The sequence below is a fragment of the Tachysurus vachellii genome, chromosome 1 (genome assembly GCF_030014155.1).
Source record: "Tachysurus vachellii isolate PV-2020 chromosome 1, HZAU_Pvac_v1, whole genome shotgun sequence".
In the NCBI taxonomy this organism is placed as follows: domain Eukaryota; kingdom Metazoa; phylum Chordata; class Actinopteri; order Siluriformes; family Bagridae; genus Tachysurus; species Tachysurus vachellii.
The window spans coordinates 4,762,548-4,786,189 of NC_083460.1; the positions used below are offsets into that span (position 1 = coordinate 4,762,548).

General features: G+C 38.2%; 2 protein-coding genes and 1 long non-coding RNA gene across 3 annotated transcripts in view; 2 read left to right on the forward strand and 1 right to left on the reverse strand.

Moving 5' to 3' along the window:
• Window positions 1-8,604: 8,604 nt before the first annotated feature.
• On the forward strand, window positions 8,605-14,024 carry LOC132845186 (lipoprotein lipase). Its single transcript, XM_060869145.1, has 10 exons — window positions 8,605-8,749; window positions 9,206-9,381; window positions 9,620-9,799; window positions 9,896-10,004; window positions 10,336-10,569; window positions 11,492-11,734; window positions 11,852-11,972; window positions 12,070-12,246; window positions 12,875-12,982; window positions 13,086-14,024. Exons 1-10 carry the CDS (start codon window positions 8,659-8,661, stop codon window positions 13,207-13,209), a joined length of 1,563 nt encoding a protein of 520 aa, XP_060725128.1. The 5' UTR covers window positions 8,605-8,658; the 3' UTR covers window positions 13,210-14,024.
• LOC132845202 (uncharacterized) overlaps window positions 12,977-23,642 on the reverse strand; it is a 65,314-nt gene continuing 54,648 nt past the window's right edge. Inside the window, exon 3 of the long non-coding RNA XR_009648402.1 lies at window positions 12,977-13,250. This is a non-coding gene — a long non-coding RNA (uncharacterized LOC132845202). The remainder of the gene's footprint in view (window positions 13,251-23,642) is intronic.
• Window positions 20,087-23,642, forward strand: part of ap1m1 (adaptor related protein complex 1 subunit mu 1) — a 14,734-nt gene continuing 11,178 nt past the window's right edge. The window contains exons 1-6 of the mRNA XM_060869144.1: window positions 20,087-20,275; window positions 22,029-22,185; window positions 22,630-22,697; window positions 22,780-22,910; window positions 23,083-23,230; window positions 23,631-23,642. The exon at window positions 23,631-23,642 is cut by the window's right edge and continues 115 nt beyond it. Coding sequence (XP_060725127.1) covers window positions 20,234-20,275; window positions 22,029-22,185; window positions 22,630-22,697; window positions 22,780-22,910; window positions 23,083-23,230; window positions 23,631-23,642 — 558 coding nt within the window. The 5' untranslated portion in view covers window positions 20,087-20,233. The remainder of the gene's footprint in view (window positions 20,276-22,028; window positions 22,186-22,629; window positions 22,698-22,779; window positions 22,911-23,082; window positions 23,231-23,630) is intronic.

Genomic DNA, 23,642 nt, shown 5'->3' on the forward strand with positions numbered 1-23,642 from the left:
TTTTTTCTGTTCTATACTAATCATTTAAAGGGAAAAATAAAGTATAGACAGCTAAGATCTAAGGAGGATTTAAGCTGTTAATGATAAATCTGTGCCACTTGATTCCTACAATGAGTTTCTGAACGGCAGCCTGTAGTAACGCTGAGATGGTCACCAGAGGGCGCCATTGGACAACAATAATCATAAACAGTAAATTTTCTCATAATATATTCACATGGATTATTCCAGATGATCAATTCATTTATTTCTCTTTAAAGTAAGTAACGATGTTAATGAACTTGAACAATGTTGATCATAAGATCGTAAGATTTTCATAAAAAGTCATAAAAATGTAATAAAACTTAACCTAATGTATTGTATCCTTTGTAACAGTCATGAATGGATTTACACATTTATATGTTTCAGACCATAAATTCTATTTGTGTTTATAATAATTCATTCTTTAGCTGTCAGTTAGTTTGTCTGTATTAAACACTTTGACATCTCTTGACAGTCCCTGCTATTTCACATCATAGACATTCTGGACAAATTTCCACTAGTATGGTGCAAAGAGAATAAATAATTACTGTCTGTTATGAAGATTTGGTGATAGTGGAAATGTTTTCCAGGTTTTACTAAATTGTGTGTGGTCAAAAATGATTTTTTATTATAGAAAACTCACACATGAAAATAGAACTAAAAAGTTTCTAAATATAGTTTTGTTCAAAGCAGTTTATTTTACATGACCCATAACCTCAGAGCTGACACGCGACCAGTCATAATGAAATATAAAACATTTAGGGAACAAAAAGATGTTATTTTTATTGTGAGGAAGCAACATTATTACTCATATTACGCTTTTCACATTTAAAAAAAAATTATTACTTAATATTATTCAGTGAGTGGGTTGTAGAGAATGTCATGATGTACACAGTGTAGAGATCCTTCCTTCCTTTCTTTATCCCTTCATTCTTCCCTTCCTTCCTTCCTTCCTTCCTTTATCCCTATCTTCCTTCCTTCCTTCCTTCCTTCATCCCTTTCTTTATCCCTTCCTTCCTTCTTCCTTCCTTCCTTCCTTCCTTCCTTCCTTCCTTTATCCCCTAAATCCTTTCTTTATCCCTTCCTTCCTTCCTTCCTTCCTTCCTTCCTTCCTTCCTTCCTTCCTTCCTTCCTTCCTTCCTTTTATCCCCTAATTCCTTTCTTTATCCCTTCCTTCCTTCCTTCCTTCCTTTTATCCCCTAATTCCTTTCTTTATCCCTTCCTTCCTTCCTTCCTTCCTTCCTTCCTTCCTTCCTTCCTTCCTTCCTTCCTTCCTTCCTTTATCCCCTAATTCCTTTCTTTATCCCTTCCTTCCTTCCTTCCTTCCTTCCTTCCTTCCCCTAATTCCTTTCTTTATCCCTTCCTTCCTTCCTTCCTTCCTTCCTTCCTTCCTTCCTTCCTTCCTTCCTTCCTTCCTTTTATCCCCTAATTCTTTTCTTTATCCCTTCCTTCCTTCCTTCCTTCCTTCCTTCCTTTATCCCCTAATTCCTTTCTTTATCCCTTCCTTCCTTCCTTCCTTCCTTCCTTCCTTCCTTCCTTCCTTCCTTCCTTCCCCTAATTCCTTTCTTTATCCCTTCCTTCCTTCCTTCCTTCCTTCCTTCCTTCCTTCCTTCCTTTTATCCCCTAATTCCTTCCTTCCTTCCTTCCTTCCTTCCTTCCTTCCTTCCTTTATCCCCTAATTCCTTTCTTTATCCCTTCCTTCCTTCCTTCCTTCCCCTAATTCCTTTCTTTATCCCTTCCTTCCCTCCTTCTTCTCCTCCTCATGGAGCATCTGTGGTTGAAATGATGCTGAATCAGGTTCTCAAATCCTTCTCCAGATTGCGAGATGTTTAAAAAATAACGAAGAATGAATCCTTTAATGGTCTGTCTCAGATTATGTGAAGTGTTCACACACACGTTCTCCTGAATGATCAGATGAATGAGAGGATGCTTATGAACAAGAACATGCAGCATCTCACAGAGTAGAAATGGGTTTGATATCAACATTTACCTTTAATTAGAAGATAGAAAAATATGTGGGGAATTTATTTTTATTTACTTGTTTTCTTTATTTTTTTTGTGCTTTCTAGGAATATATTACCCCAGTACACTAAAGAAAAAGAAAGAAAGAAATTACATTCAAAAAGAAAGAAATTAAGAAAGAAAGAAAGAAAGAAAGATTCTACAGTCCTGAGTGTCTGCTTTTATATGAGCTTCATTTTAAGCTCCACTGTGGATTGAGACATGACATTTTTTGGTTTCTGGGTAAAAGAGTTAAAGAAGTTAATATTGTAATTACTCATTTTCAGCACAGATTCCCAAATCATGTGCCAGATCTCTGTGGAGAGATTAAACGCTCTGCTCGAGGTTTCCAGGGATCACTACAAGAGCTGTGGACGCTGTGGAGCTGTTGATTTTATTGAAATGTGTAATTAAAGAAAGCTGAGAAGAGGAACAGAAGAGCCAGGTTCACATGGAGCATCACCATCTCCACAGGCTGGGCTAGAACCAGACAGACTGCAGTGTTTGTGCAACAATTAGATAACGACAGGAGGCAGGGAGACGTGCCAGTATAGAGTTTTTACATAAATATACTCTACATTATTAAATGACAATGTTTAATAACAGCTGGTGGTTTTCACATGAATGAGTTTTACAAGCTTCATTACTTACTACGATACAAGTAAGCCATTAACTAGCTGATCGAGCTAAACTAGCTAGCAAAATATATTAAGGTGTTACAGTATGAATATAAGATTTTTATTAAGCTTCAGGATAATATGTAAAAGGACAAAATACAAAATACATGCGTGGATGAGCATGAGCTAGTTACGTATCTAGGGAAATAAAACCTAGCAAGCTACTCAGCTAGCGTGGTGGTGTTCACATGCGTCAAGTGTAAAAGAAATAAATAAAAAGAGTTTTTTTTTTTTACCAGACAATAGATTTACTATTTTATGTTTTGATCATATATTTGATCCTTGCACCAGTTTCCCAGAGAGATTAAGAAACACCATCCTGACCTGAGCAGGTCACAGAGTTCAAGCCTAACTAGTCGAGGAATCTCTCAACATTTGTCTCAGCTGATGTTGTTTTGGCAAAAGCAGGGGGTCTTTCTCACACACGGTCTTTTTCTGTGTGTATTGATGTGGAGATGGGTAGGATTGTGTGGGAGTGTGTGTGAGTGTGTGTGAGTGGGTGTGAGTGGGTGGGGGCCCATTCCTTGACCCCATTGGCTGAGAGTGCTTAAACATACAGTACAGGTCTGCCTCAAGGGCAGTTTTAACACTCAGTGTACAGTACTATATTACACAATTATTCCAGGTACCACAGCAAAACTTCTAGATCCCTTTGGAGAAATTACTTGCGAAACATTCACATTAAGTTTTGCTTTTGACTCCTTCTTGTCTAAATAAATAGTTAATTCGACCATTCTTACACTAGGCTACACCTATATCTGTCTATAACCATTTACAGCACAATTTGTTAATTACGTGCCTGTGTCAAAGACTAACATTAACTTATATGAAACATTACAAATCATAAGATAATTATCTTTCCTAATTATGTGTTTGTACTTGTTACTTCCCTTTGCTGCAGCTATCAGAGGCTTTTGTTCTTCAATGAATGACTTGCACTGAGTGCGTGACAATTTAAATTCAATCTGACTTGAAGCTCAGACTTTTCCAAAGCTCTACCCATTTCAGTGTAAGGGTAAACCTCTTTAATAAAATACGTAAACAAGTTCAACACATTTACTGGCACTTCATATCGACTGCTGTCTGTTACCGCCAAGGCCGAGGCACGATTTACGCTAGGTCACATCCCACCGTAGCCAAAGACCCAGGCCAAATACACAGACAGCATTCTAAATATGAACAGAAAGGGCTAAAGTCTACTGAAACCGGGACACTGAGGAGAGAATAAATTTTCCGGGACTGACTATTAAAAAAAAGGACAATTCCCAGGGGGACAAACTGTGACAAACCGGGCAACTCTAATTACAATATATTTTATCATTATCATTGTGATGCTTTAAAATGTTCATATCAATGCAACATGTATGATATTTTATTTCTTTATTTTATATATGTATATGTACAGTGTTGCTTGAAAGTTTTTGAACCCTTTAGAAATTCCTATATTTCTGCATAAATGTGACCCAAAACATCATCAGATTTTCTCACAAGTTCTAAAAGTAAATAAAGAGAACACAATCAAACAAATGAGCCAAAAATAGATACTTATACAAACATTTATTTAATTATTGAGAATAATGATCCAGCATTACATATCTGTGACTTGCAAAAATATGAGAACCTTTGATTTCAGTATCTGCTGTGAGCCCTTGTGCAACAATAACTTCAAGTGAAGTTTCTGGTAACTTTTCAGTCCTGCACAATGTCTTGGAAGAATTTTATTCCGTTCCACAGTACAGAAGAGCTTCAACACTCGGATTTTAATGTGTGTCACCATGTGAACTGATTGCTTCAGATCCTTCCACAACATTTCTTTTGAATTAAGGACTTTGACTTGACTTGGGGGGCACGGTGGCTTAGTGGTTAGCACGTTCACCTCACACCTCCAGGGTTAGGGGTTCGATTCCCGCCTCCGCCTTGTGTGTATGGAGTTTGCATGTTCTCCCCGTGCCTCAGGGGTTTCCTCCGGGTACTCCGGTTTCCTCCCCCGGTCCAAAGACATGCATGGTAGGTTGATTGGCATCTCTGGAAAATTGTCCCTAGTGTGTGATTGCGTGAGTGAATGAGAGTGTGTGTGTGTGCCCTGCGATGGGTTGGCACTCCGTCCAGGGTGTATCCTGCCTTGATGCCCGATGACACCTGAGATAGGCACAGGCTCCCCGTGACCCGAGGTAGTTCGGATAAAGCGGTTGAAAATGAGTGAGTGAGAGTGAGTGACTTTGACTTGGCCATTTCCAAAGCCTTATCTTTGTTCCTCTTTTTAAACATCCATTTGTAGACAGACTTGGGTGCTTGTGCTCATGGTTTATGGCTCATTTTTTCTTGAGATTCAGTTCACAGATAGATGTCATTTTTCTTTAAAATTCACTGGTATAATTTTAAATTCATTGTACTATGAATGATAGCAAGCTGTCCTGGCCCAGATGCAGCAATACAGTCCCAATGACACTACCACCACCATGTTTCACAGATGGTAAAATAATTATGCAGAAATTCATTATTTCCTTTTCTCCAAAAATAACACTTCTCATTTGAAAACAAAAAAGTTTTATTTTGGTCTCATTCTTCCACATATTATTTTGTCTTGTATTATTTTTCGATTGTCTACATGATCTTTAGCAAACTTCATGGGCAGCGACGTTCTTTTTGGAGAGTAGAGGTTTTCTCCTTGCAGCTCTGCCTTGCACACCGATGTTGTTCGGTGTTCACCTGATGGCAGACTCACAAACATTAACATTAGAAAACGTAAAAGAGGCCTTTAGTTGCTTAGAAGTTACCCTGGGTTCCTTTTTGACCCAAAAGACTATTATATGTCTTGCTTTTGGAGTAATCTTTGTTGGTGGATCACTTCTGTCAAGGGTACTAATGGGCTTAAATTTCCTTCAATTGTACAAAATCTGCCTGACTATAGATTTGTGTGGTCCAAAATCTTTAGAGATGATTTTGTAACATTTTCTATCCTGACGAGCAACAATAACACTCTTTTTCCTCAGAAATCTCCCTTGTTTTCGTCATTAACATCGGACTTTGCTATATCTCTGTTCTTTAAATAAAATAGGGCACTCACATAAATTTCAATCCTAGAGGTTCACATACTTTTGCCTCTCACAGATATATGATATTGGAACATTTTCCTGAATAAAAAAATGACCAAATATAATATATTTGTCTGATCTGTTTGATTAGATTCACTTACAAGACACTGTATCTAATATTAATGCATTGAATTACAACAAGATATAAGTCGGTGAATCAGATCCTATCGCAGTGTGAGTCTCTATTCTATCCAAATACATATTAACTAAAAATAGAATCATGTCATTATTAAGCAATATAACACAGTATAAGACTACACACAATGCCAACAGGAATTAAAATATCCTTTGACATTTATTAAATGCTGTCTCTGCACTACCTCAAATAGCCTGAACCGTTTGACTCATCGTTTGCTCAAGGATGAGCTTGATAATGATAATAAGGGTCAGTATCCTGATTTACTTTGTCTGTCTGTTCCTGTTGACTGCTTTTTTTTTTTTTTCTACTGACAATGACGTGTGTGTTCAATACGAAGCAAACATCTGCGTATGATATGTACTCTATGAATAAGAAAGCCTTGAATTAATTCTCGACTCGTCAGTGTTATAAATTTATTGGCGGTTAGGTAATGCGTATGCAAAGTGTAATACAATTTATTATGCTAAAATATATTACATTTCATTTGACAGTTTCCTACCAAATGGTTAATGACACTATGCCAAAACTATGTTTACTCAATGAGGGTGTACAGACTGTCTAACTGGAACAGATACTGTGCCAAGGACAATTCTTGGCACATGAACAAAGTGTCAAGAAAATTTAAACCTAAAAGATGTAAGTGCAAAGTAACGTAGGTCAGAGAGTCCATGTATGTTTTCCTCCATGTATGTGCATTGTCTTTTGTGTAATGTCTTGTATTTTTTGTTTGCACTGTCTTTTTGTCTTTCTGTCTTTTTTGTCTTGTCCTGCTCTGTTTGCACCAAGTTGCACAGATGCACTTTATGTGTCGAGGGCTAATTTACTAAGTCCTTAACTCTGTCTTTGTGTTATGATCCTGGAGAAAAGTTGTCTCATTTCACTGTGTTCTGCAACAGCTATATATATATATATATATATATATATATATATATATATATATATATATATATATATATATATATATATATATAGCTAATCAGCAAATTTCTAATCAGCCAATCAAATGGCAGCAACTCAATGCATTTAGGCATGTAGACATGGTCAAGACGATCTGCTGCAGTTCAAACCGAGCGTCAGAATGGTATTTAAGTGACTTTGAACGTGGCATGGTTGTTGGTGCCAGACGGGCTGGTCTGAGTATTTCAGAAACTGCTGATCTACTGGGATTTTCACACACAACCATCTCTAGGGTTTACAGAGAATGGTCCATAAAAGAGAAAATATCCAGTGAGGGCAGTTCTGTGGGCACAAATGCCTTGTTGATGCCAGAGGTCAGAGGAGAATGGCCAGACTGGTTCGAGCTGATAGAAAGGCAACAGTAACTCAAATAACCACTCGTTACAACCGAGGTACGCAGAAGAGCATCTCTGAACTGAGATGCCTACCTGAGTATTGTTGCTGACCATGTCCATCCCTTTATGACCACAGTGTACCCATCTTCTGATGGCTACTTCCAGCAGGATAACGCGTCATGTCATAAAGCGTGAATCATCTCAGACTGGTTTCTTGAACACGACAATGAGTTCACTGTACTCAAATGGCCTGCACAGTCACCAGATCTCAGTCCAATAGAGAACCTTTGGGATGTGGTAGAACGGGAGATTCGCATCATGGATGTGCAGCCGACAAATCTGCAGCAACTGCGTGATGCTATCATGTCAATATGGACCAAAATCTCTGAGGAATGTTTCCAGTACTTTGTTGAATCTATGCCACGAAGGATTAAGGCAGTTCTGAAGGCAAAAGGGGGTCCATCCAGGTACTACAGTAGTAAGATGTACCTAATAAAGTGGCCGGTGAATATATATATATATATATATATATATATATATATATATATATATATATATATATATATATATATATATATATATATATATATATATATATATATATATATATATATATATATATATATATATATATATATAGGTAGTGGGGGCATGGTGGCTTAGTGGTTAGCACGTTCGCCTCACACCTCCAGGGTCGGGGTTCGATTCCCGCCTCCACCTTGTGTGTGTGGAGTTTGCATGTTCTCCCCGTGCCTCGGGGGTTTCCTCCGGGTACTCCGGTTTCCTCCCCCGGTCCAAAGACATGCATGGTAGGTTGATTGGCATCTCTGGAAAATTGTCCCTAGTGTGTGATTGCGTGAGTGAATGAGTGTGTGTGTGTGCCCTGCGATGGGTTGGCACTCCGTCCAGGGTGTATCCTGCCTTGATGCCCAATGACGCCTGAGATAGGCACAGGCTCCCCGTGACCCGAGGTAGTTCGGATAAGTGGTAGAAAATGAATGATATATATATATATATATATATATATATATATATATATATATACACATGGTGAAAATAAATAGATGTATATTGAAATGACAAACAATAAATTCTTCTTGACCTTTTCAAATAGTATCTACATTTTTCTAGAATATTTCAACGCATACATTTATTGCATTTGTATAAAATAGAATAACACTTCTTATTCTTTCCTTATAGATATAAATATTTGTGTTGAAATGCAACGCTAGGTCAAGAGTCACGTGACATCTAGTCACGTTTCTTCTTTGGGATGCTTAACCACCCCCGATTCACATTTAACCAATCAGAAAGCGCGAACAGAGGCGTGTCTGGTATAAATCCAACCAGCGGCTCTTGGCACCTTATGTTTTGAGCTTACAGTCAGAGGCTGAAGTTATACAAATATATACAAATAAGTATTTACGCACTGTACTATGGGAAAAGAAGGTATCTGGTTGTTGATCATCGGAATTTCTGTTATTTCCTGCGAGAATCTTTTAAATTCTACTGAAACACCTGATTCAAGTAAGAGAAACTTTTTCACTCCAGTTCTATATTTAAGTTCTGTATTTAATATTTATGATGTTCATAAAGATAAACAATACACTATGTGCTGTCTAACTGGATGCAACCTAAGTAGAAGTCTCTAAATACAGTATGCACCAGTTATGATGTAATAATGATGTATTTATTTGTATAAAATAAATCATATAAAGGTTCAAAAATTCTGGATCTAAATCCAGACCTTAAAAATCTTAATTTTTTTTCAATATTTTTTTTTTAATGGATATTTAATCACCTTCCTCTGCCTTTGGAAGGCACGTGAATGTACCTCCTAATATCGGACATTTTTCCACTGACCATAAAGTTTCACTATTATTAGATCAGCTATTGTTAGACCCTTCGATCTTCAGCTCCAAGGTTGCAGCTACACAGGACTACTGTATATGAGCTTTATTTAATCTCTGACTTCATTACCAGGTAGCACAACTCACAGGAATACAGACTACGGAAGCATCCAGTCCAAGTTCTCATTGCGAAATGCAGAGTTCCCAGACGAGGACCTGTGCTACCTCGTCCCGGGAATAAGAGAGACTATATCAGACTGCAGATTCAAACTTGATGCACAGACCTTTCTGGTGATCCATGGTTGGTCGGTGAGTTCAACGTGCACACCCATGTTCTGCACGCAATCTGTTATTACTTCTTCCGTTTTTGTCATTTTATGCATTGAAAATTCCTGATTTATACATATACACAACAATCAGTGCACCATATACCTATTTCCTATTTATATTCATGTATATAAACATGTGATAGCTAATGCTGATTAAACCTGAACATTTTTAAATTATTGGTATAATTGTGTTTTTTTTGTTTTTTTTTTGTTTGCAGGTTGCCGGACTGTTTGAAAGCTGGGTTGCTAAGCTGGTGTCTGCTTTGCTTGAGCGTGAGCCCAGTGCCAATGTCGTTGTGGTGGACTGGCTGGACCGTGCCAGCCATCACTACCCAACCTCTGCTGAAAACACCAGAATAGTGGGTGGGGATGTGGCCCAGTTTATCGACTGGTTAGAGGTACATATTAGAAATGGTTTAATTCCCAATAAAAAAAATACTGCTCACTCTATTTCATTTTTTTACACTGCCTGTTTTATTCTTTTTTTCTTACAGTTTATTGGCTATCCACTTGAGAAGCTACATGTTCTGGGGTATAGTCTGGGTGCACATGTGGCAGGCATCGCAGGAAACCTCGCCAGCAACAAAGTCAACAGAATCACAGGTCAGGGGCATCAATTAACTCATGTTTTGGCCCACACCCTACTTATCCCATACCTTCATTTTACTTAGGCTGTTCTTGTTTTGTTTATAGACCCTGTAGACAAAGCAAGCATTTGTTGAGTTTTAATTGCTATGCACTCCTCAGTATCTCATTATTAGTATCTCAGTTGTTTATTATATTGTATCTACCTAAAATGTTCACATTTTCTCTTTATTGATTAATCATCCAGCGCAGAAACTTACTGTTATACTGTGATACTACTTTTTTTATTTTTTATTTTTTTTATACTGCTTTTTATCTATTTTTTACTACTTTTTTTTTACAACTTTAGGTTTTGACCCTGCTGGCCCGACCTTTGAGCATGCCGATAGGCTGAACCGTCTCTCCCCTGATGATGCGAAATTTGTCGACGTCCTCCACACGAACACCAGAGGCAGCCCGGATCTCAGCATCGGCATCCAGAGACCAGTGGGTCATGTGGACATCTACCCCAATGGAGGTACCTTCCAGCCTGGCTGCAGCCTGCAGAACACTATGAAGATGATCGCTACCTACGGCTTGTACAGTAAGTCGGTTACAAAGACATTATATACTTCAGAACCTGTGGTGTTTACTGTCATCTGAATATTAGAGCAACTTTATTAGCTGAGGTGTCATATAGGGTTGTTCATCGTACAGCATTTATGAGGAACTACATTGAAACTAATAGCATTAATGGTGCTACAAAAATGAATTAAGGGAATAAAATTACAAATAGCAAGAGTACATAGAGCTAATGTGAGACATATTAGAGGCAGGTGTTCTTCCCACAATTATCTTTTGTATCTCCTCTAATTGTTTTGAATGAATTTGAAAGATTTTTTCATATCCAGAAACCATATGCTAAATTCAGGGCTGTGGTTGTTTATGTCTTTCCACAAATCTGGTTAACAATCTTACAAAAATTGTCCATGTCACATTTATCATTACGAATAATCAGAAATAATAAAGAATACAGCAAGAATTGTTCACAGTCTTTTTTTTTTTTCTTATGCTAAAACATTTAGCCACCTAGCTAGTCACTTGCTAGCATGAGATTTTTCTTCCCGGGTCAGAAATATTTAAGCAATGTGAATTGTATCTAAATGAAATGGTCAATTCCGGCACAATTGAATAGGTTTTTTGAACCCATGTCCTTGCTAGCTAACTGTCTGCTTGACCTGAGGTAAAAAAAATACTCAAATACTTATTAGTATTCAATACTCTTCAATACAATCACTTAAACCGACCGTTCTCGCTTATAGTTTTACCATAAGTTCACTTTTTTACTGCTGTGAATGAATTAATATCTACATTTAGCCTAGTAGGAAGTGTGTGTAGTTTTGTAAATGAGAAAACATTAAAGCATTTTAGTCAAAGTCTTCTGGGAATTTTAACGTTTAAAGATTTATGAAAGTTAGAAAGATTTATTTCCTGTGACGTCTGTGTTCCACCTGCTTTCACGACAGACATGGACCAGCTGGTGAAATGTTCTCATGAGCGCTCCGTCCACCTGTTTATCGACTCGCTGGTGAATCAGGATCAGCAGAGCCTAGCTTACCGCTGTAGCTCCAAAGAAGCCTTTTACAAGGGCTTGTGCCTCAGCTGCCGGAAGAACCGCTGCAACAAGCTGGGCTACAACGTCAACAAAGTCAGAACATCCAGAAGCACCAGGATGTACCTAAAGACACGGGAGATGATGCCTTACAAAGGTATGCACGAACATGTCCCAGCATTTATCCGGTTTCTTTACTAATATAACATTGCCGATTGTTCAGTGTTTTTATTTGTGCTTTATTAACATACATGGCTTTTTTTTATCTCTCTAGTTTTCCATTACCAGATTAAAGCACATCTATTTAGCCATAATCATTTGGCTCTGGACAACCAGCCTGTGAAAATATCTTTGTATGGAACTCATGAGGAGAAAGAAGACATTCGAGTAGTTGTGTAAGTGACGATGCATACGATTTGTAGTAACAACGATGCCAAGGAAAGCGTTATCCTTATTTTGTGCCGTGAACATTTCCTGTGTTATCCGTTATAGGCCGAGCATGATCACCAACACCACCATGTCATTCCTGGTGACCTCAGATGTGGATGTCGGGGATCTGCTGATGATCAAGATCCAGTGGGAGAGCGATTCATTCCTGCCGAGCTTCTTCAGCACCAACCAGTTCCGGATTCGCAAAATGAGAATTAAATCTGGAGAGACGCAGGCCAAGTGAGTCAGTCATGGATAAATACAGAGATAGATAGATAGATACTTTATTGATCCTGGAGGAAATTCAAGCATCCGGTAGCAACATACAGAGAAATAAAATGATCACAACACAGTAACTCCTAGTAACCATTAAAATGTGTTGAGCACTGTTATACATTTAGGAACAAAAAACTTTTATTATGTAAACGTGACATCAATGTAAAATCTTATTTAAATGCAACATGTTAATGATGGGGGTACGGTGGCTTAGTGGTTAGCACTTTCGCCTCACACCTCCAGGGTTGGGGGTTCGATTCCCGCCTCCGCCTTGTGTGTGTGGAGTTTGCATGTTCTCCCCGTGCCTCGGGGGTTTCCTCTGGGTACTCCGGTTTCCTCCCCCGGTCCAAAGACATGCATGGTAGGTTGATTGGCATCTCTGGAAAATTGTCCGTAGTGTGTGATTGTGTGAGTGAATGAGAGTGTGTGTGTGCCCTGCGATGGGTTGGCACTCCGTCCAGGGTGTATCCTGCCTTGATGCCCGATGACGCCTGAGATGGTGCTCTATTGGCTCCCCGTGACCCGAGGTAGTTCGGATAAGCGGTAGAAAATGAATGTTAATGATATTTCTTTGCACTTTTTCTGCTTCCAGAGTGATTTTCAGGCCCAAGGATGTGGAATTTGGGAGCCTCAGTCAAGGCATGGATGGTGTGATCTTTGTGAAATCCACTGACATTTCCCAGAGCAAGAAAGAGGAAAGGTAAAGACAAAAGTATAAAAACTAATCCATTGGGAAAAGGCTTGCACTAGAAGCAAAACATTGTTCTTGTTGCCTGATAGTCGTTAACATTTTTTTTCCCCAGGAATCATCGACTTAAAATGCACGGCAGCTCCTTCAAGCAGAACGGAAACGAGACGGATGTGAAAAATCCGGAAACGCAAACAGCAGACACGGTGACAGCAACCGCGAAGACGCAGATTTCCTGAGGCGGTTGCTCTCATATTTAACACTGTATATATTATCAGGTCTGAAAAAAAAGTAGAGAGAAAGAGAGAAATTATAAAGAAACAGTGTGTTTTATATGTATATATATTAGAACAGAAACTGTAACCAGGAAAAAAATGGCTTGAAAGATGAATTTCTTTGTGGTTATAGAATTTTGAATATTTTGTAAATAATATCTGGTTACGTATCACATCCTGTTGAATCAATACTACTATTAAGTTTGTAATTGTCTGCTGCTGTATTTAACAAGTGCCCATGTGTCCATGTGTGGTCTAGATATCTGATAAATAACATTTTTACATACAGGATTCAGTGCTACTTTATAGCTACCTCTGCCCATCATTCCTGTCAGGAATTTAGAACACAGATCATTTCCAATTAATTCCAGGAAAACCATGTAATTCTAATTTTTTTTTGTTGAAAAGTTGTGTGTGTGTGTGTAATATGGTTGGAATATATATTTGTACTCCAAACAAATGAATAAAAATGTATATTATTAGTAAGTGTATATATAACCTTGCAATTCCAGCTGTCCTCTTTATACAGCACATTTAGATAAAGGTACACGACAGTGAATCACATTGAACACTCTCTCTCCATTCCTCTATCCATATATATCCCTCTCTATCTCTCTCTATTCCTCCCTCTCTCTCTCTCTCTATCCCTCTCTTTCTATCTCTAGCTTCTAACAACGATCCCTTTGTTTTAGATATTTATTTAGACCTGATTCGTGGATCTGAATTGTATATAGTACCTTTTAAGAGTCATATTAAGTATTTTGTATTTGCAAATGTATATTTCACTAAATAAACGCTTTATATAATCAGTGTCTGCATGTCATATCATTTCCCAAGTTTTGTTCACACTGAAGTGAGGAAATTCAGTCCTGTTCTCACAAAAAATGTTTTGTGTCCAAAAAGCAAAAAGTTTAGAGGATGTTGTGTACACATGTGTAGGTTTTAATTTTTAAATTTAATAATTAAAATCAATTCTGTTTTACCTAATAATAAACAACTGCTGTAATCTGAAGGACAGGAACCATTGGAACACACACACACACACACACACACACACACACACACACATGCTTTTAGAGAAACCAAAAGTACCCAGTTGGCTGACACTTTCATTCCAGTGCGCGCGCGTGTGTGTGTGGGTGTATGAGTGTGTGTGTGTGTGTGTGTGTGTGTGTGTGTGTGTGTGTGTGTGTGTCCAAAGGAATGAATGGCTGAATGCGTCCTCTGTTTTGCATTGTGGACATTTGAGAATTTCACACGCCATGTGATTCTATTCGCTATGCATGCTGTCACTACAGGATGAATTGCACTGTGTGTGTGTGTGCGTGTGTGTGCGTGTGTGTGTCTGGCTCGGTTGGAAAAAGTTTGGAGGTAGAGAAGACGCCATGTTATGTTTTAAACCAAAGTGTTCAGGGCTTAATGTTCAAATGGGATGTTAGTAAAAAGGTTATGTTAATTGTACACTAACATTTTAACATATTTGGTTTGGACTTGTTTGGGTTTTGATAAGATGATATTGTTTTGATGGATTTTCCTCATTTTTTTTTCGTAATTTGGTTACTGATCAACTCCAACCAGCTAGGCAGATCTCCCCAATCTCACCAAAAACCACTCATAACATTTTTTTAAATAGAAAATGTTAAAACGGATAAAACAAGGTTAAGTAAGTCTCTCAAAAAAAGTAAATTTGTGCCTGTTTGACATTAAATGTCTTTGTCATGTCCTGCTCCACAGTGATGATTAATATGAAGGTGATGTCATGGTGATGTCATGGTGATGTCATGATGTCATGGTGCTTGTTCATAAGCATCTAAAATTTGAAGATGTTTATCTTAAACCACTAAAATTCTGTGTCTGCTTATTCCAACAGAAGTAAAGAACCAGTCCTGAAGAGAGAGTCCTGACTCACTTTATATATCAGACCTCAAAGAATTCATTTGTTTATACAGATTAAAAATGTCCAATAAGTCGAACAACAGTGTTTAAAAAGCTTAAAAAGAAATGCTGTTATTTCAGCAGCTTATCATAAATCAATAAAGTGAAAATGTTTGCATGTATTAAAATGTCTCCTTTTAATATGACTTTGTAAATGACAGAAGGCTGTCACGGGATCACGGGATCAGTTGTTGGAAAAAGTCTCCATGGTCCAGCTGGACGTCCAGGATCATGCTTGGTGTCGATGTTCCAGTGTTTATTCCAGCCTTTGTCTACTTCATACTGTGCCATGCTGATCTCTGCAGCTCCTGTCTCAATCTCAAGCATTTCCCTCTCGTCAGCAGCTGTGTGTTATAGTGGAGGCGTGAAGAGTTTTTTTTTCTATTTGGCATCTGCTGGAGATTTATCAGTTATGGAATTGCTGTAATGTGACGGTTTGAGTGTATCAGTGACTTAAACACTTCATGTAGAGAGAGAGAGAGAGAGAGAGAGAGAGAGAGAGAGAGAGAGAGAGAGTATGTATGTGTGTGTGTGTGTGTGTGTGTGTGTGTGTGTGTATTCATAATTTCTAACCAGAGAACTGAGGAACAGTTTACAGGTTGTTTACATCACAATCTTATACACTATCTCAGGGACCTGCTGCTAAGAAACTGTGTTCATTCTAGTATTACTGCACGCAATATTGTCTGAACTTACAGTATTTACATATAGTATTGACACCGGTCGGTCTGCGCTGTTTTATGTTTACTGTCTTTTGTGTATTGTCTTTTTTGTCCTGCACTGTCTTGTTTGTATTGTCCTGCACTGTCTTGTCTGTCTTGTCCTGCACTGTCTTGTTTGTATTGTCCTGCACTGTCTTGTCTGTCTTGTCCTGCACTGTCTTGTCTGTCTTGTCCTGCACTGTCTTGTCTGTCTTGTCCTGCACTGTCTTGTTTGTATTGTCCTGCACTGTCTTGTCTGTCTTGTCCTGCACTGTCTTGTTTGTATTGTCCTGTACTGTCTTGTCTGTCTTGTCCTGCACTGTCTTGTTTGTATTGTCCTGCACTGTCTTGTTTGTATTGTCCTGCACTGTCTTGTCCTGCGCTGTCTTGTCCTGCACTGTCTTGTCTGTATTGTCCTGCACTGTTTGCAGCAGATTGCACAGTAGCACTTTATGTATCTAGGACTACTTACTAAGTCCTTCACCCTGTCTTTGTTTTATGTAGCACCCTGATCCTGGAGAAACCTTGTCTCATTTCACTGTGTACTGCAACAGCTATATGTGGTTGTAATGACAATAAAAGCTTCTTGACTTGACTTGACTTGACTTGACTTGACATAAAGCTACATGAACTCTACAAAAAGCTCTTTCTGACAACTGACATAACCTTACATAGACATTTATAAAGGTTTATTCCTGCAAATGATCATTTTGAAGGCAATTTGACATCAGACCATCAAGTCATAGATGATAGATAGAGGTCAGTGATAGAAGTCAATGAGTCTGTTATGAGACTGTGCCATTAGAGTGTACAAACTACTGAGGTGTCAGTCATCCAAACTAAAAAAAATCTCATTTATTAAATGACTCAATTTATTACAGTGCTAAAGCCATATAGCCTGAACACAATGCTAGTTCTGATATCTGATGACAGAATAAGCCAAGACGGTCTTTATGTCTTTGTATAATGAATAAAACACTTATGAAAATGTTATTAATAGAAAATAATCAACCCCGTGGTGGTGTGATCGATCCCCAAAACCAGTCCAATAACAGCATTCGTATTTGTCTGACATGTTACCATAGAAACAATCATTTCTAACTGTATTAGAAACAGTGCATGAATATGAACCTGTGATGTGCATTACAGTGTGAGTTGAAAAGTAAACTCTTTGCTACAGTTTTGTTCATTGTGCCTCTTATTAATAGTCCACGTTGGGTTAGGACTTCTTACACAACTCCTTTGGCATGGTTTATGAGTTGTCATGTCTGGGCAATGGTTCCACTAATCCATCATCATCATCATCATCATCATCATGTAGTGAAGAGCTACATGCGTCTCTCGTCTTCTTCCTTATCTCTGACTTTACCCAACAAGACGTTATGAAACATGGTGAGATTCAGACCAGTGCAGATCAGCGTAGGCTTAAGACTCAGACTGGAGGTCATGTTGCACCACACAGTGCTGCAAGAGGTGAAAAATGATAAATGTATTTTATTTTAGACAACAGAACAGAGCGCACTGAGCAATCGGACAAGTCTTTCACCAGTGCTTCGTCTCACTTGAATTTATGTGAGGGGTTTAAGCCAAAAACTAAACAAATCCATTTACTAAAACTTGCCAAAGGCTAGATTTAGTTTTTTTTTTCTTTTCACAATTTTCATAAAATAGACAATAGGTATTTGTCTGTGTTGTATTTAACCCCCAGATATGAATTACAGATTTAAATCTATTATAAATGATTCAGTGGATCTCAGTAGATTTGATCTGTAGATTTTTTCTTAAAATATAATGTTCCATAATTCACATAAAGACATTTTTTTTATCCTGTATTAATCCACGTGAAGGATCGTTTGTTGTTTTTATTTGCTGGGATTCATTTTTTCACTCTAGATCAAGCTGAGATGCTTCAACTCGCTGTTTTGCTTTATTACATTTTTGTTCATGGATTTCATTGAAAACTGATTTCACCTTTTAACAAATACATTTTTAAAACACTTAAAGGCTGAATTTCATCAGACTTCTCATGAAAATCATTATAATGGTTAATTAATACAAACAACAAGGACGTTTTTCTTTACAGATTATTAGCGTCTCGACTGTGTGCTGTGCTGTTTGTGGCTGTAATTAATGATGGATCGATGACCCAAGTACATGTTGGGAAACAGGGACAGAAAAGGAGCAGTCATTCTACAGACCTGAAAACAAGGGGAGAAGTCAGAGAGAGAGAGAGAGAGAGAGAGAGAGAGAGAGAGAGAGAGAGAGAGAGAGAGAGAGATCAGGGACAGGATAGTGAGAGAGAGAGAGAGAGAGAGAGAGAGAGAGAGAGAGAGAGAGAGAGAGATCAGGGACAGGATAGGGAGAGAGAGAGAGAGAGAGAGAGAGAGAGAGAGAGAGAGAGAGAGACAGAGAGAGAGAGAGAGATCAGGGACAGAAAAGGAGCAGTCATTCCACAGACCTGAAAACAAGGGGAGAGGTCAGAGAGGTCAGAGAGAGAGAGAGAGAGAGAGAGAGAGAGAGAGAGAGAGAGAGAGAGAGAGAGAGACAGAGAGAGAGGGAGAGAGAGAGAGAGAGAGAGAGAGAGAGAGAGAGAGAGAGAGAGAGAGAGAGAGAGAGAGAGAGAGAGAGAGAGAGAGAGAGATAGACAAAGTAAGAGAGTGATGGTGTGTTTAGATTTGATGTGCTCCATCAAATAGAGGAGAGCAGTAAATCATAAAATCACAAAATACACATAAAGCTGCTGATGATATATTTTAATTTATACGTGAATAAATACAAATCACTTTCAAAATTATTGCCACCCTTTGAAAGAATCTGCAAAAACATGGAATCATTTAAAAAATGTCCCTTAAACCTTTACAGAAATGACTTGGTCTTGCTTCTTAAATTACAGTATAACCGTTTTATAAGAACTTCGTTGTTAGTTTTCTTCACACATTAAAATAATTTCCAAAAAACGGTTTGAAATTGTCTCTTTATTTCCAAATAGTCTCCAAAAAAGTAGCTGATGCTTGAACTTGTGTTTCATATGTTTCATAATGCAAGCAGTAATCTGCTGATTCCTGCACTGAGATGATGACAGAGACTTGGAATGAAGTGTAATTACACCATAGATGTATTTAAGTACATGAATGTTTAGATCTCAGGTTTGCAGAACATTTAGAAGGTTTAAGTGTGATTATAAATCTCATAAATGAGGTCAGAGCCATCGGTCTCTTTCATCAATGGCATGTAAAACATATGCACGTGGACCCAAGTCAGGCTGATCATAGGGATGATCCCTAGGGCTGATCATAGGGATGAAGTGAAACAAACAAATGAATTTCTATATACTTGTCCACTATGCTGTCAGAAGAATGACTACATTAATAAAAAAACGTTTGCAGTGTTTATAAGTAAATGCATACATGCATGAATGCAATGTTTAAAGTTACAGTAAGGCATCAAGTGACATCTAGTGGTGAGAGGAAGCATAGCCTTTCATATAGTTTTGTAAAATAAAAGAGACAGCACTAAGAAGTGAATTATTAAAAGCTTACTGAATTAAGAGTGTTAAAATAGGTAGAAATATATGCTTTTGTTTACATTATGATAACATTTACAGGATCAACATCAAGCGGTTGGTCATTGTAAGGTGTCAGTGTCAGTGTCAGGACTTTGTATGTTATTTATCTTAGATTAACAATATAACACGTAGAGTAGAATTCATTCATTCATTCATTTTCTACCGCTTATCCGAACTACCTCGGGTCACGGGGAGCCTGTGCCTATCTCAGGCGTCATAGGGCATCAAGGCAGGATACACCCTGGACGGAGTGCCAACCCATCACAGGGCACACACACACACACACACACACTCATTCACTCACGCAATCACACACTACGGACAATTTTCCAGAGATGCCAATCAACCTACCATGCATGTCTTTGGACCGGGGGAGGAAACCGGAGTACCCGGAGGAAACCCCCGAGGCACGGGGAGAACATGCAAACTCCACACACACAAGACGGAGGCGGGAATCGAACCCCCAACCCTGGAGGTGTGAGGCAAACATGCTAATCACTAAGCCACCGTGCCCCCCTGGAGTAGAATTTGTGCAGAAAATCAGCAAATTTTATTATTGCATCCAGGTAATAATTATTTTTTTATTGTTGCTGCGCGTCTCCGGTGCGACAGGGGGCGCTAAACAAAACTGCGCCATTGCTACAACACTTCATAGCAAAAAATCCGTATTTGTCACTGATGCCGTCATTTCATTAACGTTTATCAGAAACTCACGACTGACCACAGTAGGATTGTTTGGATTTTAAAACCACCCGCTTCGCCTTGAAGCGTTCTCTAAACATCCGAAATGTCAGCCAGCGCAGTTTATGTGTTGGATCTGAAAGGCAAGGTAAGATAACGGGAACCGTTCGGATGCTAATGCTACTGGCTAATGCTAACTCTAGTCTAATTAGTTTAGTCACCCGTTCCTATCTGGTTGTTTCCACCTCTATTCATACATACCCCGCCTTTTTAAATACGATTGGCTTATGCTTCGTTTCCATTCGCGATCGACCAATCAGATTGCCGTTTTAATAAACATGGTTACGACGACCGACGAATCTTAGCGAAGGATAGAAGAAAACGGGTGGGAAAGACAAGAAACCGTATTGTGTTAAAAAAAAGCAGATATTTTTATACTTTAGACACTTTAATTTGAACCCGTTTAATCCTGTAACGATTAAACGATTCCACAGGTTATTTATTTATGTAAGGATGTTGTACAGAAAATGGTTATTTATTTTGTTAAGTCGTTGCCAAGTCATCCTTCTCATGATAACAGTTAGCTCACAGAGCTAACCTGCTGTTTATTTCAGTGTGTTAGATTTATATATATATATATATATATAGCTAATAAATATGACCCCCAAACACAAAAAAACATTTTTATTTATTTTATACGAGCTGTACGTTTAAATAAACGCCCATTTATTATTTTTAGGTTAAAATATTACGCATTTTCTGTACAACATCTTTACATTTAGTGAGTATTGTGTTTAAAATACAATACAAGGCTTGTGTGTGTGAGAAGACTTGATATGACTAAATTATGAATAAATAAATAAATAAATATACACGTAGACTTTTTATTATAGACATTAACACGTTTTAGGGGTTAAAATGACAGAAAGAAAGGCCTTGTGTTGTACTTCTGTAGGTCAGTCTGTAAGTAGTTCACTATTCAGACCGATATATCCGAATAAAAAGCACATTTTTTGGTTGTAAACTTGTGTGATTTTATTTAGTGTAATATAAAAGATTGTCTGGTCGAAGCAGTGTTTAGTGCAGAGTTACAGAAAAGCAGCTTCAAACTCTGAGGCTCAAGGCACAGTGAAGCTAAGCAGCTAATGATGAGCTTATTTAGGAGACAGCTGTTTTAAAAAAAAGTCATTTTTTTAGTCCTAAAAGTTTATTATTTTTTTTTTTTTCAATTCACAAAGCATTATAAAAAGCGGCAAAAACTATTTTTTTTCCCACAAGGTCAATTTAGAAGATACTGTTAAATCTCCAAATTCCTTGTCGTTAGTGACTTTCTGTTTTCACACCGAGCTGAAGTGGAGAATGTGTTTCTTTATTTAGATAAAATAGTAAAGAGCAGAAAAAAAAGGAAACGTGTTATAAACATGTTAGAGTTCATTTCATGATCTCTGTATATTACAGATCAGCTATAAACAGGGAGAATGTATTTAACCTGATTTATTCGTATCTAATGAAGGATTTAAAATTCATCTTCATCTTCCTGCTCGGTTAAGGAAAAATACATTTATCAAGAAAATGTTGGAAACTATTGAATATTTATTTAGGCTTTACTCCAACAGAGAATGTAAATTCTCTTACAAATAGAATTTGACAGAGTTTAAATAATAAAGGCCACAGATTTGGATTTATTGTTGAGTTCTAATATTCTAATCATTAAATTATTGTGTGTCTGTCTCGCTACACGTTCGCGTCTGTCTGTCTGCACATGTTTATCTGTCCATCTGTTTGTGTGTCCGTTCGTGTTCTTGCGTGTGTGTTTGTCTGTCTGTTTGTCTTTCTGTGTGTCTGCTCATGTGTGTCTGTCTGTCTGCGTGCATGTCTGCACGTGTGTGTGTGTTTGCTAGGTCCTAATTTGCCGTAACTACCGCGGCGATGTGGACATGTCTGAGATCGAACACTTCATGACTCTGCTGATGGATAAGGAGGAGGAAGGCACTCTGTCTCCCATCCTGGCACATGGAGGTGTTCGCTTCATGTGGATCAAACACAACAATCTGTACCGTATCCTTCATATCTGTCTGTGTGCTAGACATAGTTACAGGAAAGCAGTGGATGCTGGTCCTGACTTCCACATCTGCCACATTAACAGGATAAAAATGGAGTCTGTTTTAACTGTAAATGCTTATAAAAGTTTATAGTGAAATATTAAAATTAACTACAGCGATACATTAAGTGTGCAGTATAAATGTAATAGATTTTGACAGTAAAGAGACTTTTTTTAACTTTTATAAGGATTGACATTATTTTGTTAATTTACTTTATGGTATTTATTGTATTTGCTATACAAGTGATTTTTTAATTTTTTCTTTTATCTCTAACAACGTCTGTTGTCGAACATCCACAAGACGAGTTAGTTCCTGTTCTTTAGTTGTAACTTCCCGTGTGTGTAAAACAATATGTTCACCATTTTATGGCTTCGTAGTTTCCTTTAACTCTGCTGTCTAGTTGTTGCCACGTCTAAGAAAAATGCCTGCGTCTCTTTGGTTTTCTCGTTCCTGTATAAAATCGTGCAGGTTGGTGCGTTGTACAGAAGATACAGAAATGTTGTGTGGATGTAACAACGTGTTTTGTGTAACCGTCGTTTTTCGGTGTCAGGTTTTCTCCGAGTATTTTAAGGAGCTGGAGGAGGAGAGCATCCGAGATAACTTTGTCATCATTTACGAGCTGCTGGACGAGCTCATGGATTTCGGCTATCCCCAGACGACAGACAGCAAAATCCTGCAGGAGTCAGTATCACCTCATACATCACATGCTGTTTATCCACCACTAATATCCGTTAATGCGTTACAGATGTTCTTATCGCAAAAACGCTCCAGAATTGATTCCTGACCCTCTTTGGTGATTTTTATTTTTGACGTTGCAGTTATTTTAGTCTTCTTAATGTCTGTGTTTGTTCAGATACATCACACAAGAGGGGCACAAGTTAGACACGGGAGCTCCTCGTCCACCCGCCACCGTCACCAACGCTGTGTCCTGGAGGTCAGAGGGCATCAAGTACAGGAAGAACGAGGTTTTCCTGGACGTCATCGAGTCCGTCAACCTTCTGGTAGACGCACCGTATTTAGAACTTTTACACTCTGGTTGTACTTTTGGAAACAAACACGCACATCCATCACAGTGAAGAGAACAGTGTGGTGTAAAAGTAGTGTAATGTAGTGTTCATTAGAGTTCATCGTTAGTGGACATTCAGCTGGATTTCCCTGTTGTTGCCATGGAGGTTGTCATGAAATCCGAATCCTAGTGAGACACATGTCCAGGAACGTCTCGTTCAAAATACAGAATCCGTACTTGGCGGTTAATACGATGCCGTCACACAGACAGAGTTATGAGGCTTTATAGTGGCTTTGCTGGTCATGACTTGACTTATATGATGCAGGATTATTTTGAATTAAAATTTAGTTTAAATGTTCTTCAGCGAGATAAACGTCCTGCTCGTGTCTTCTCAGGTCAGCGCCAAC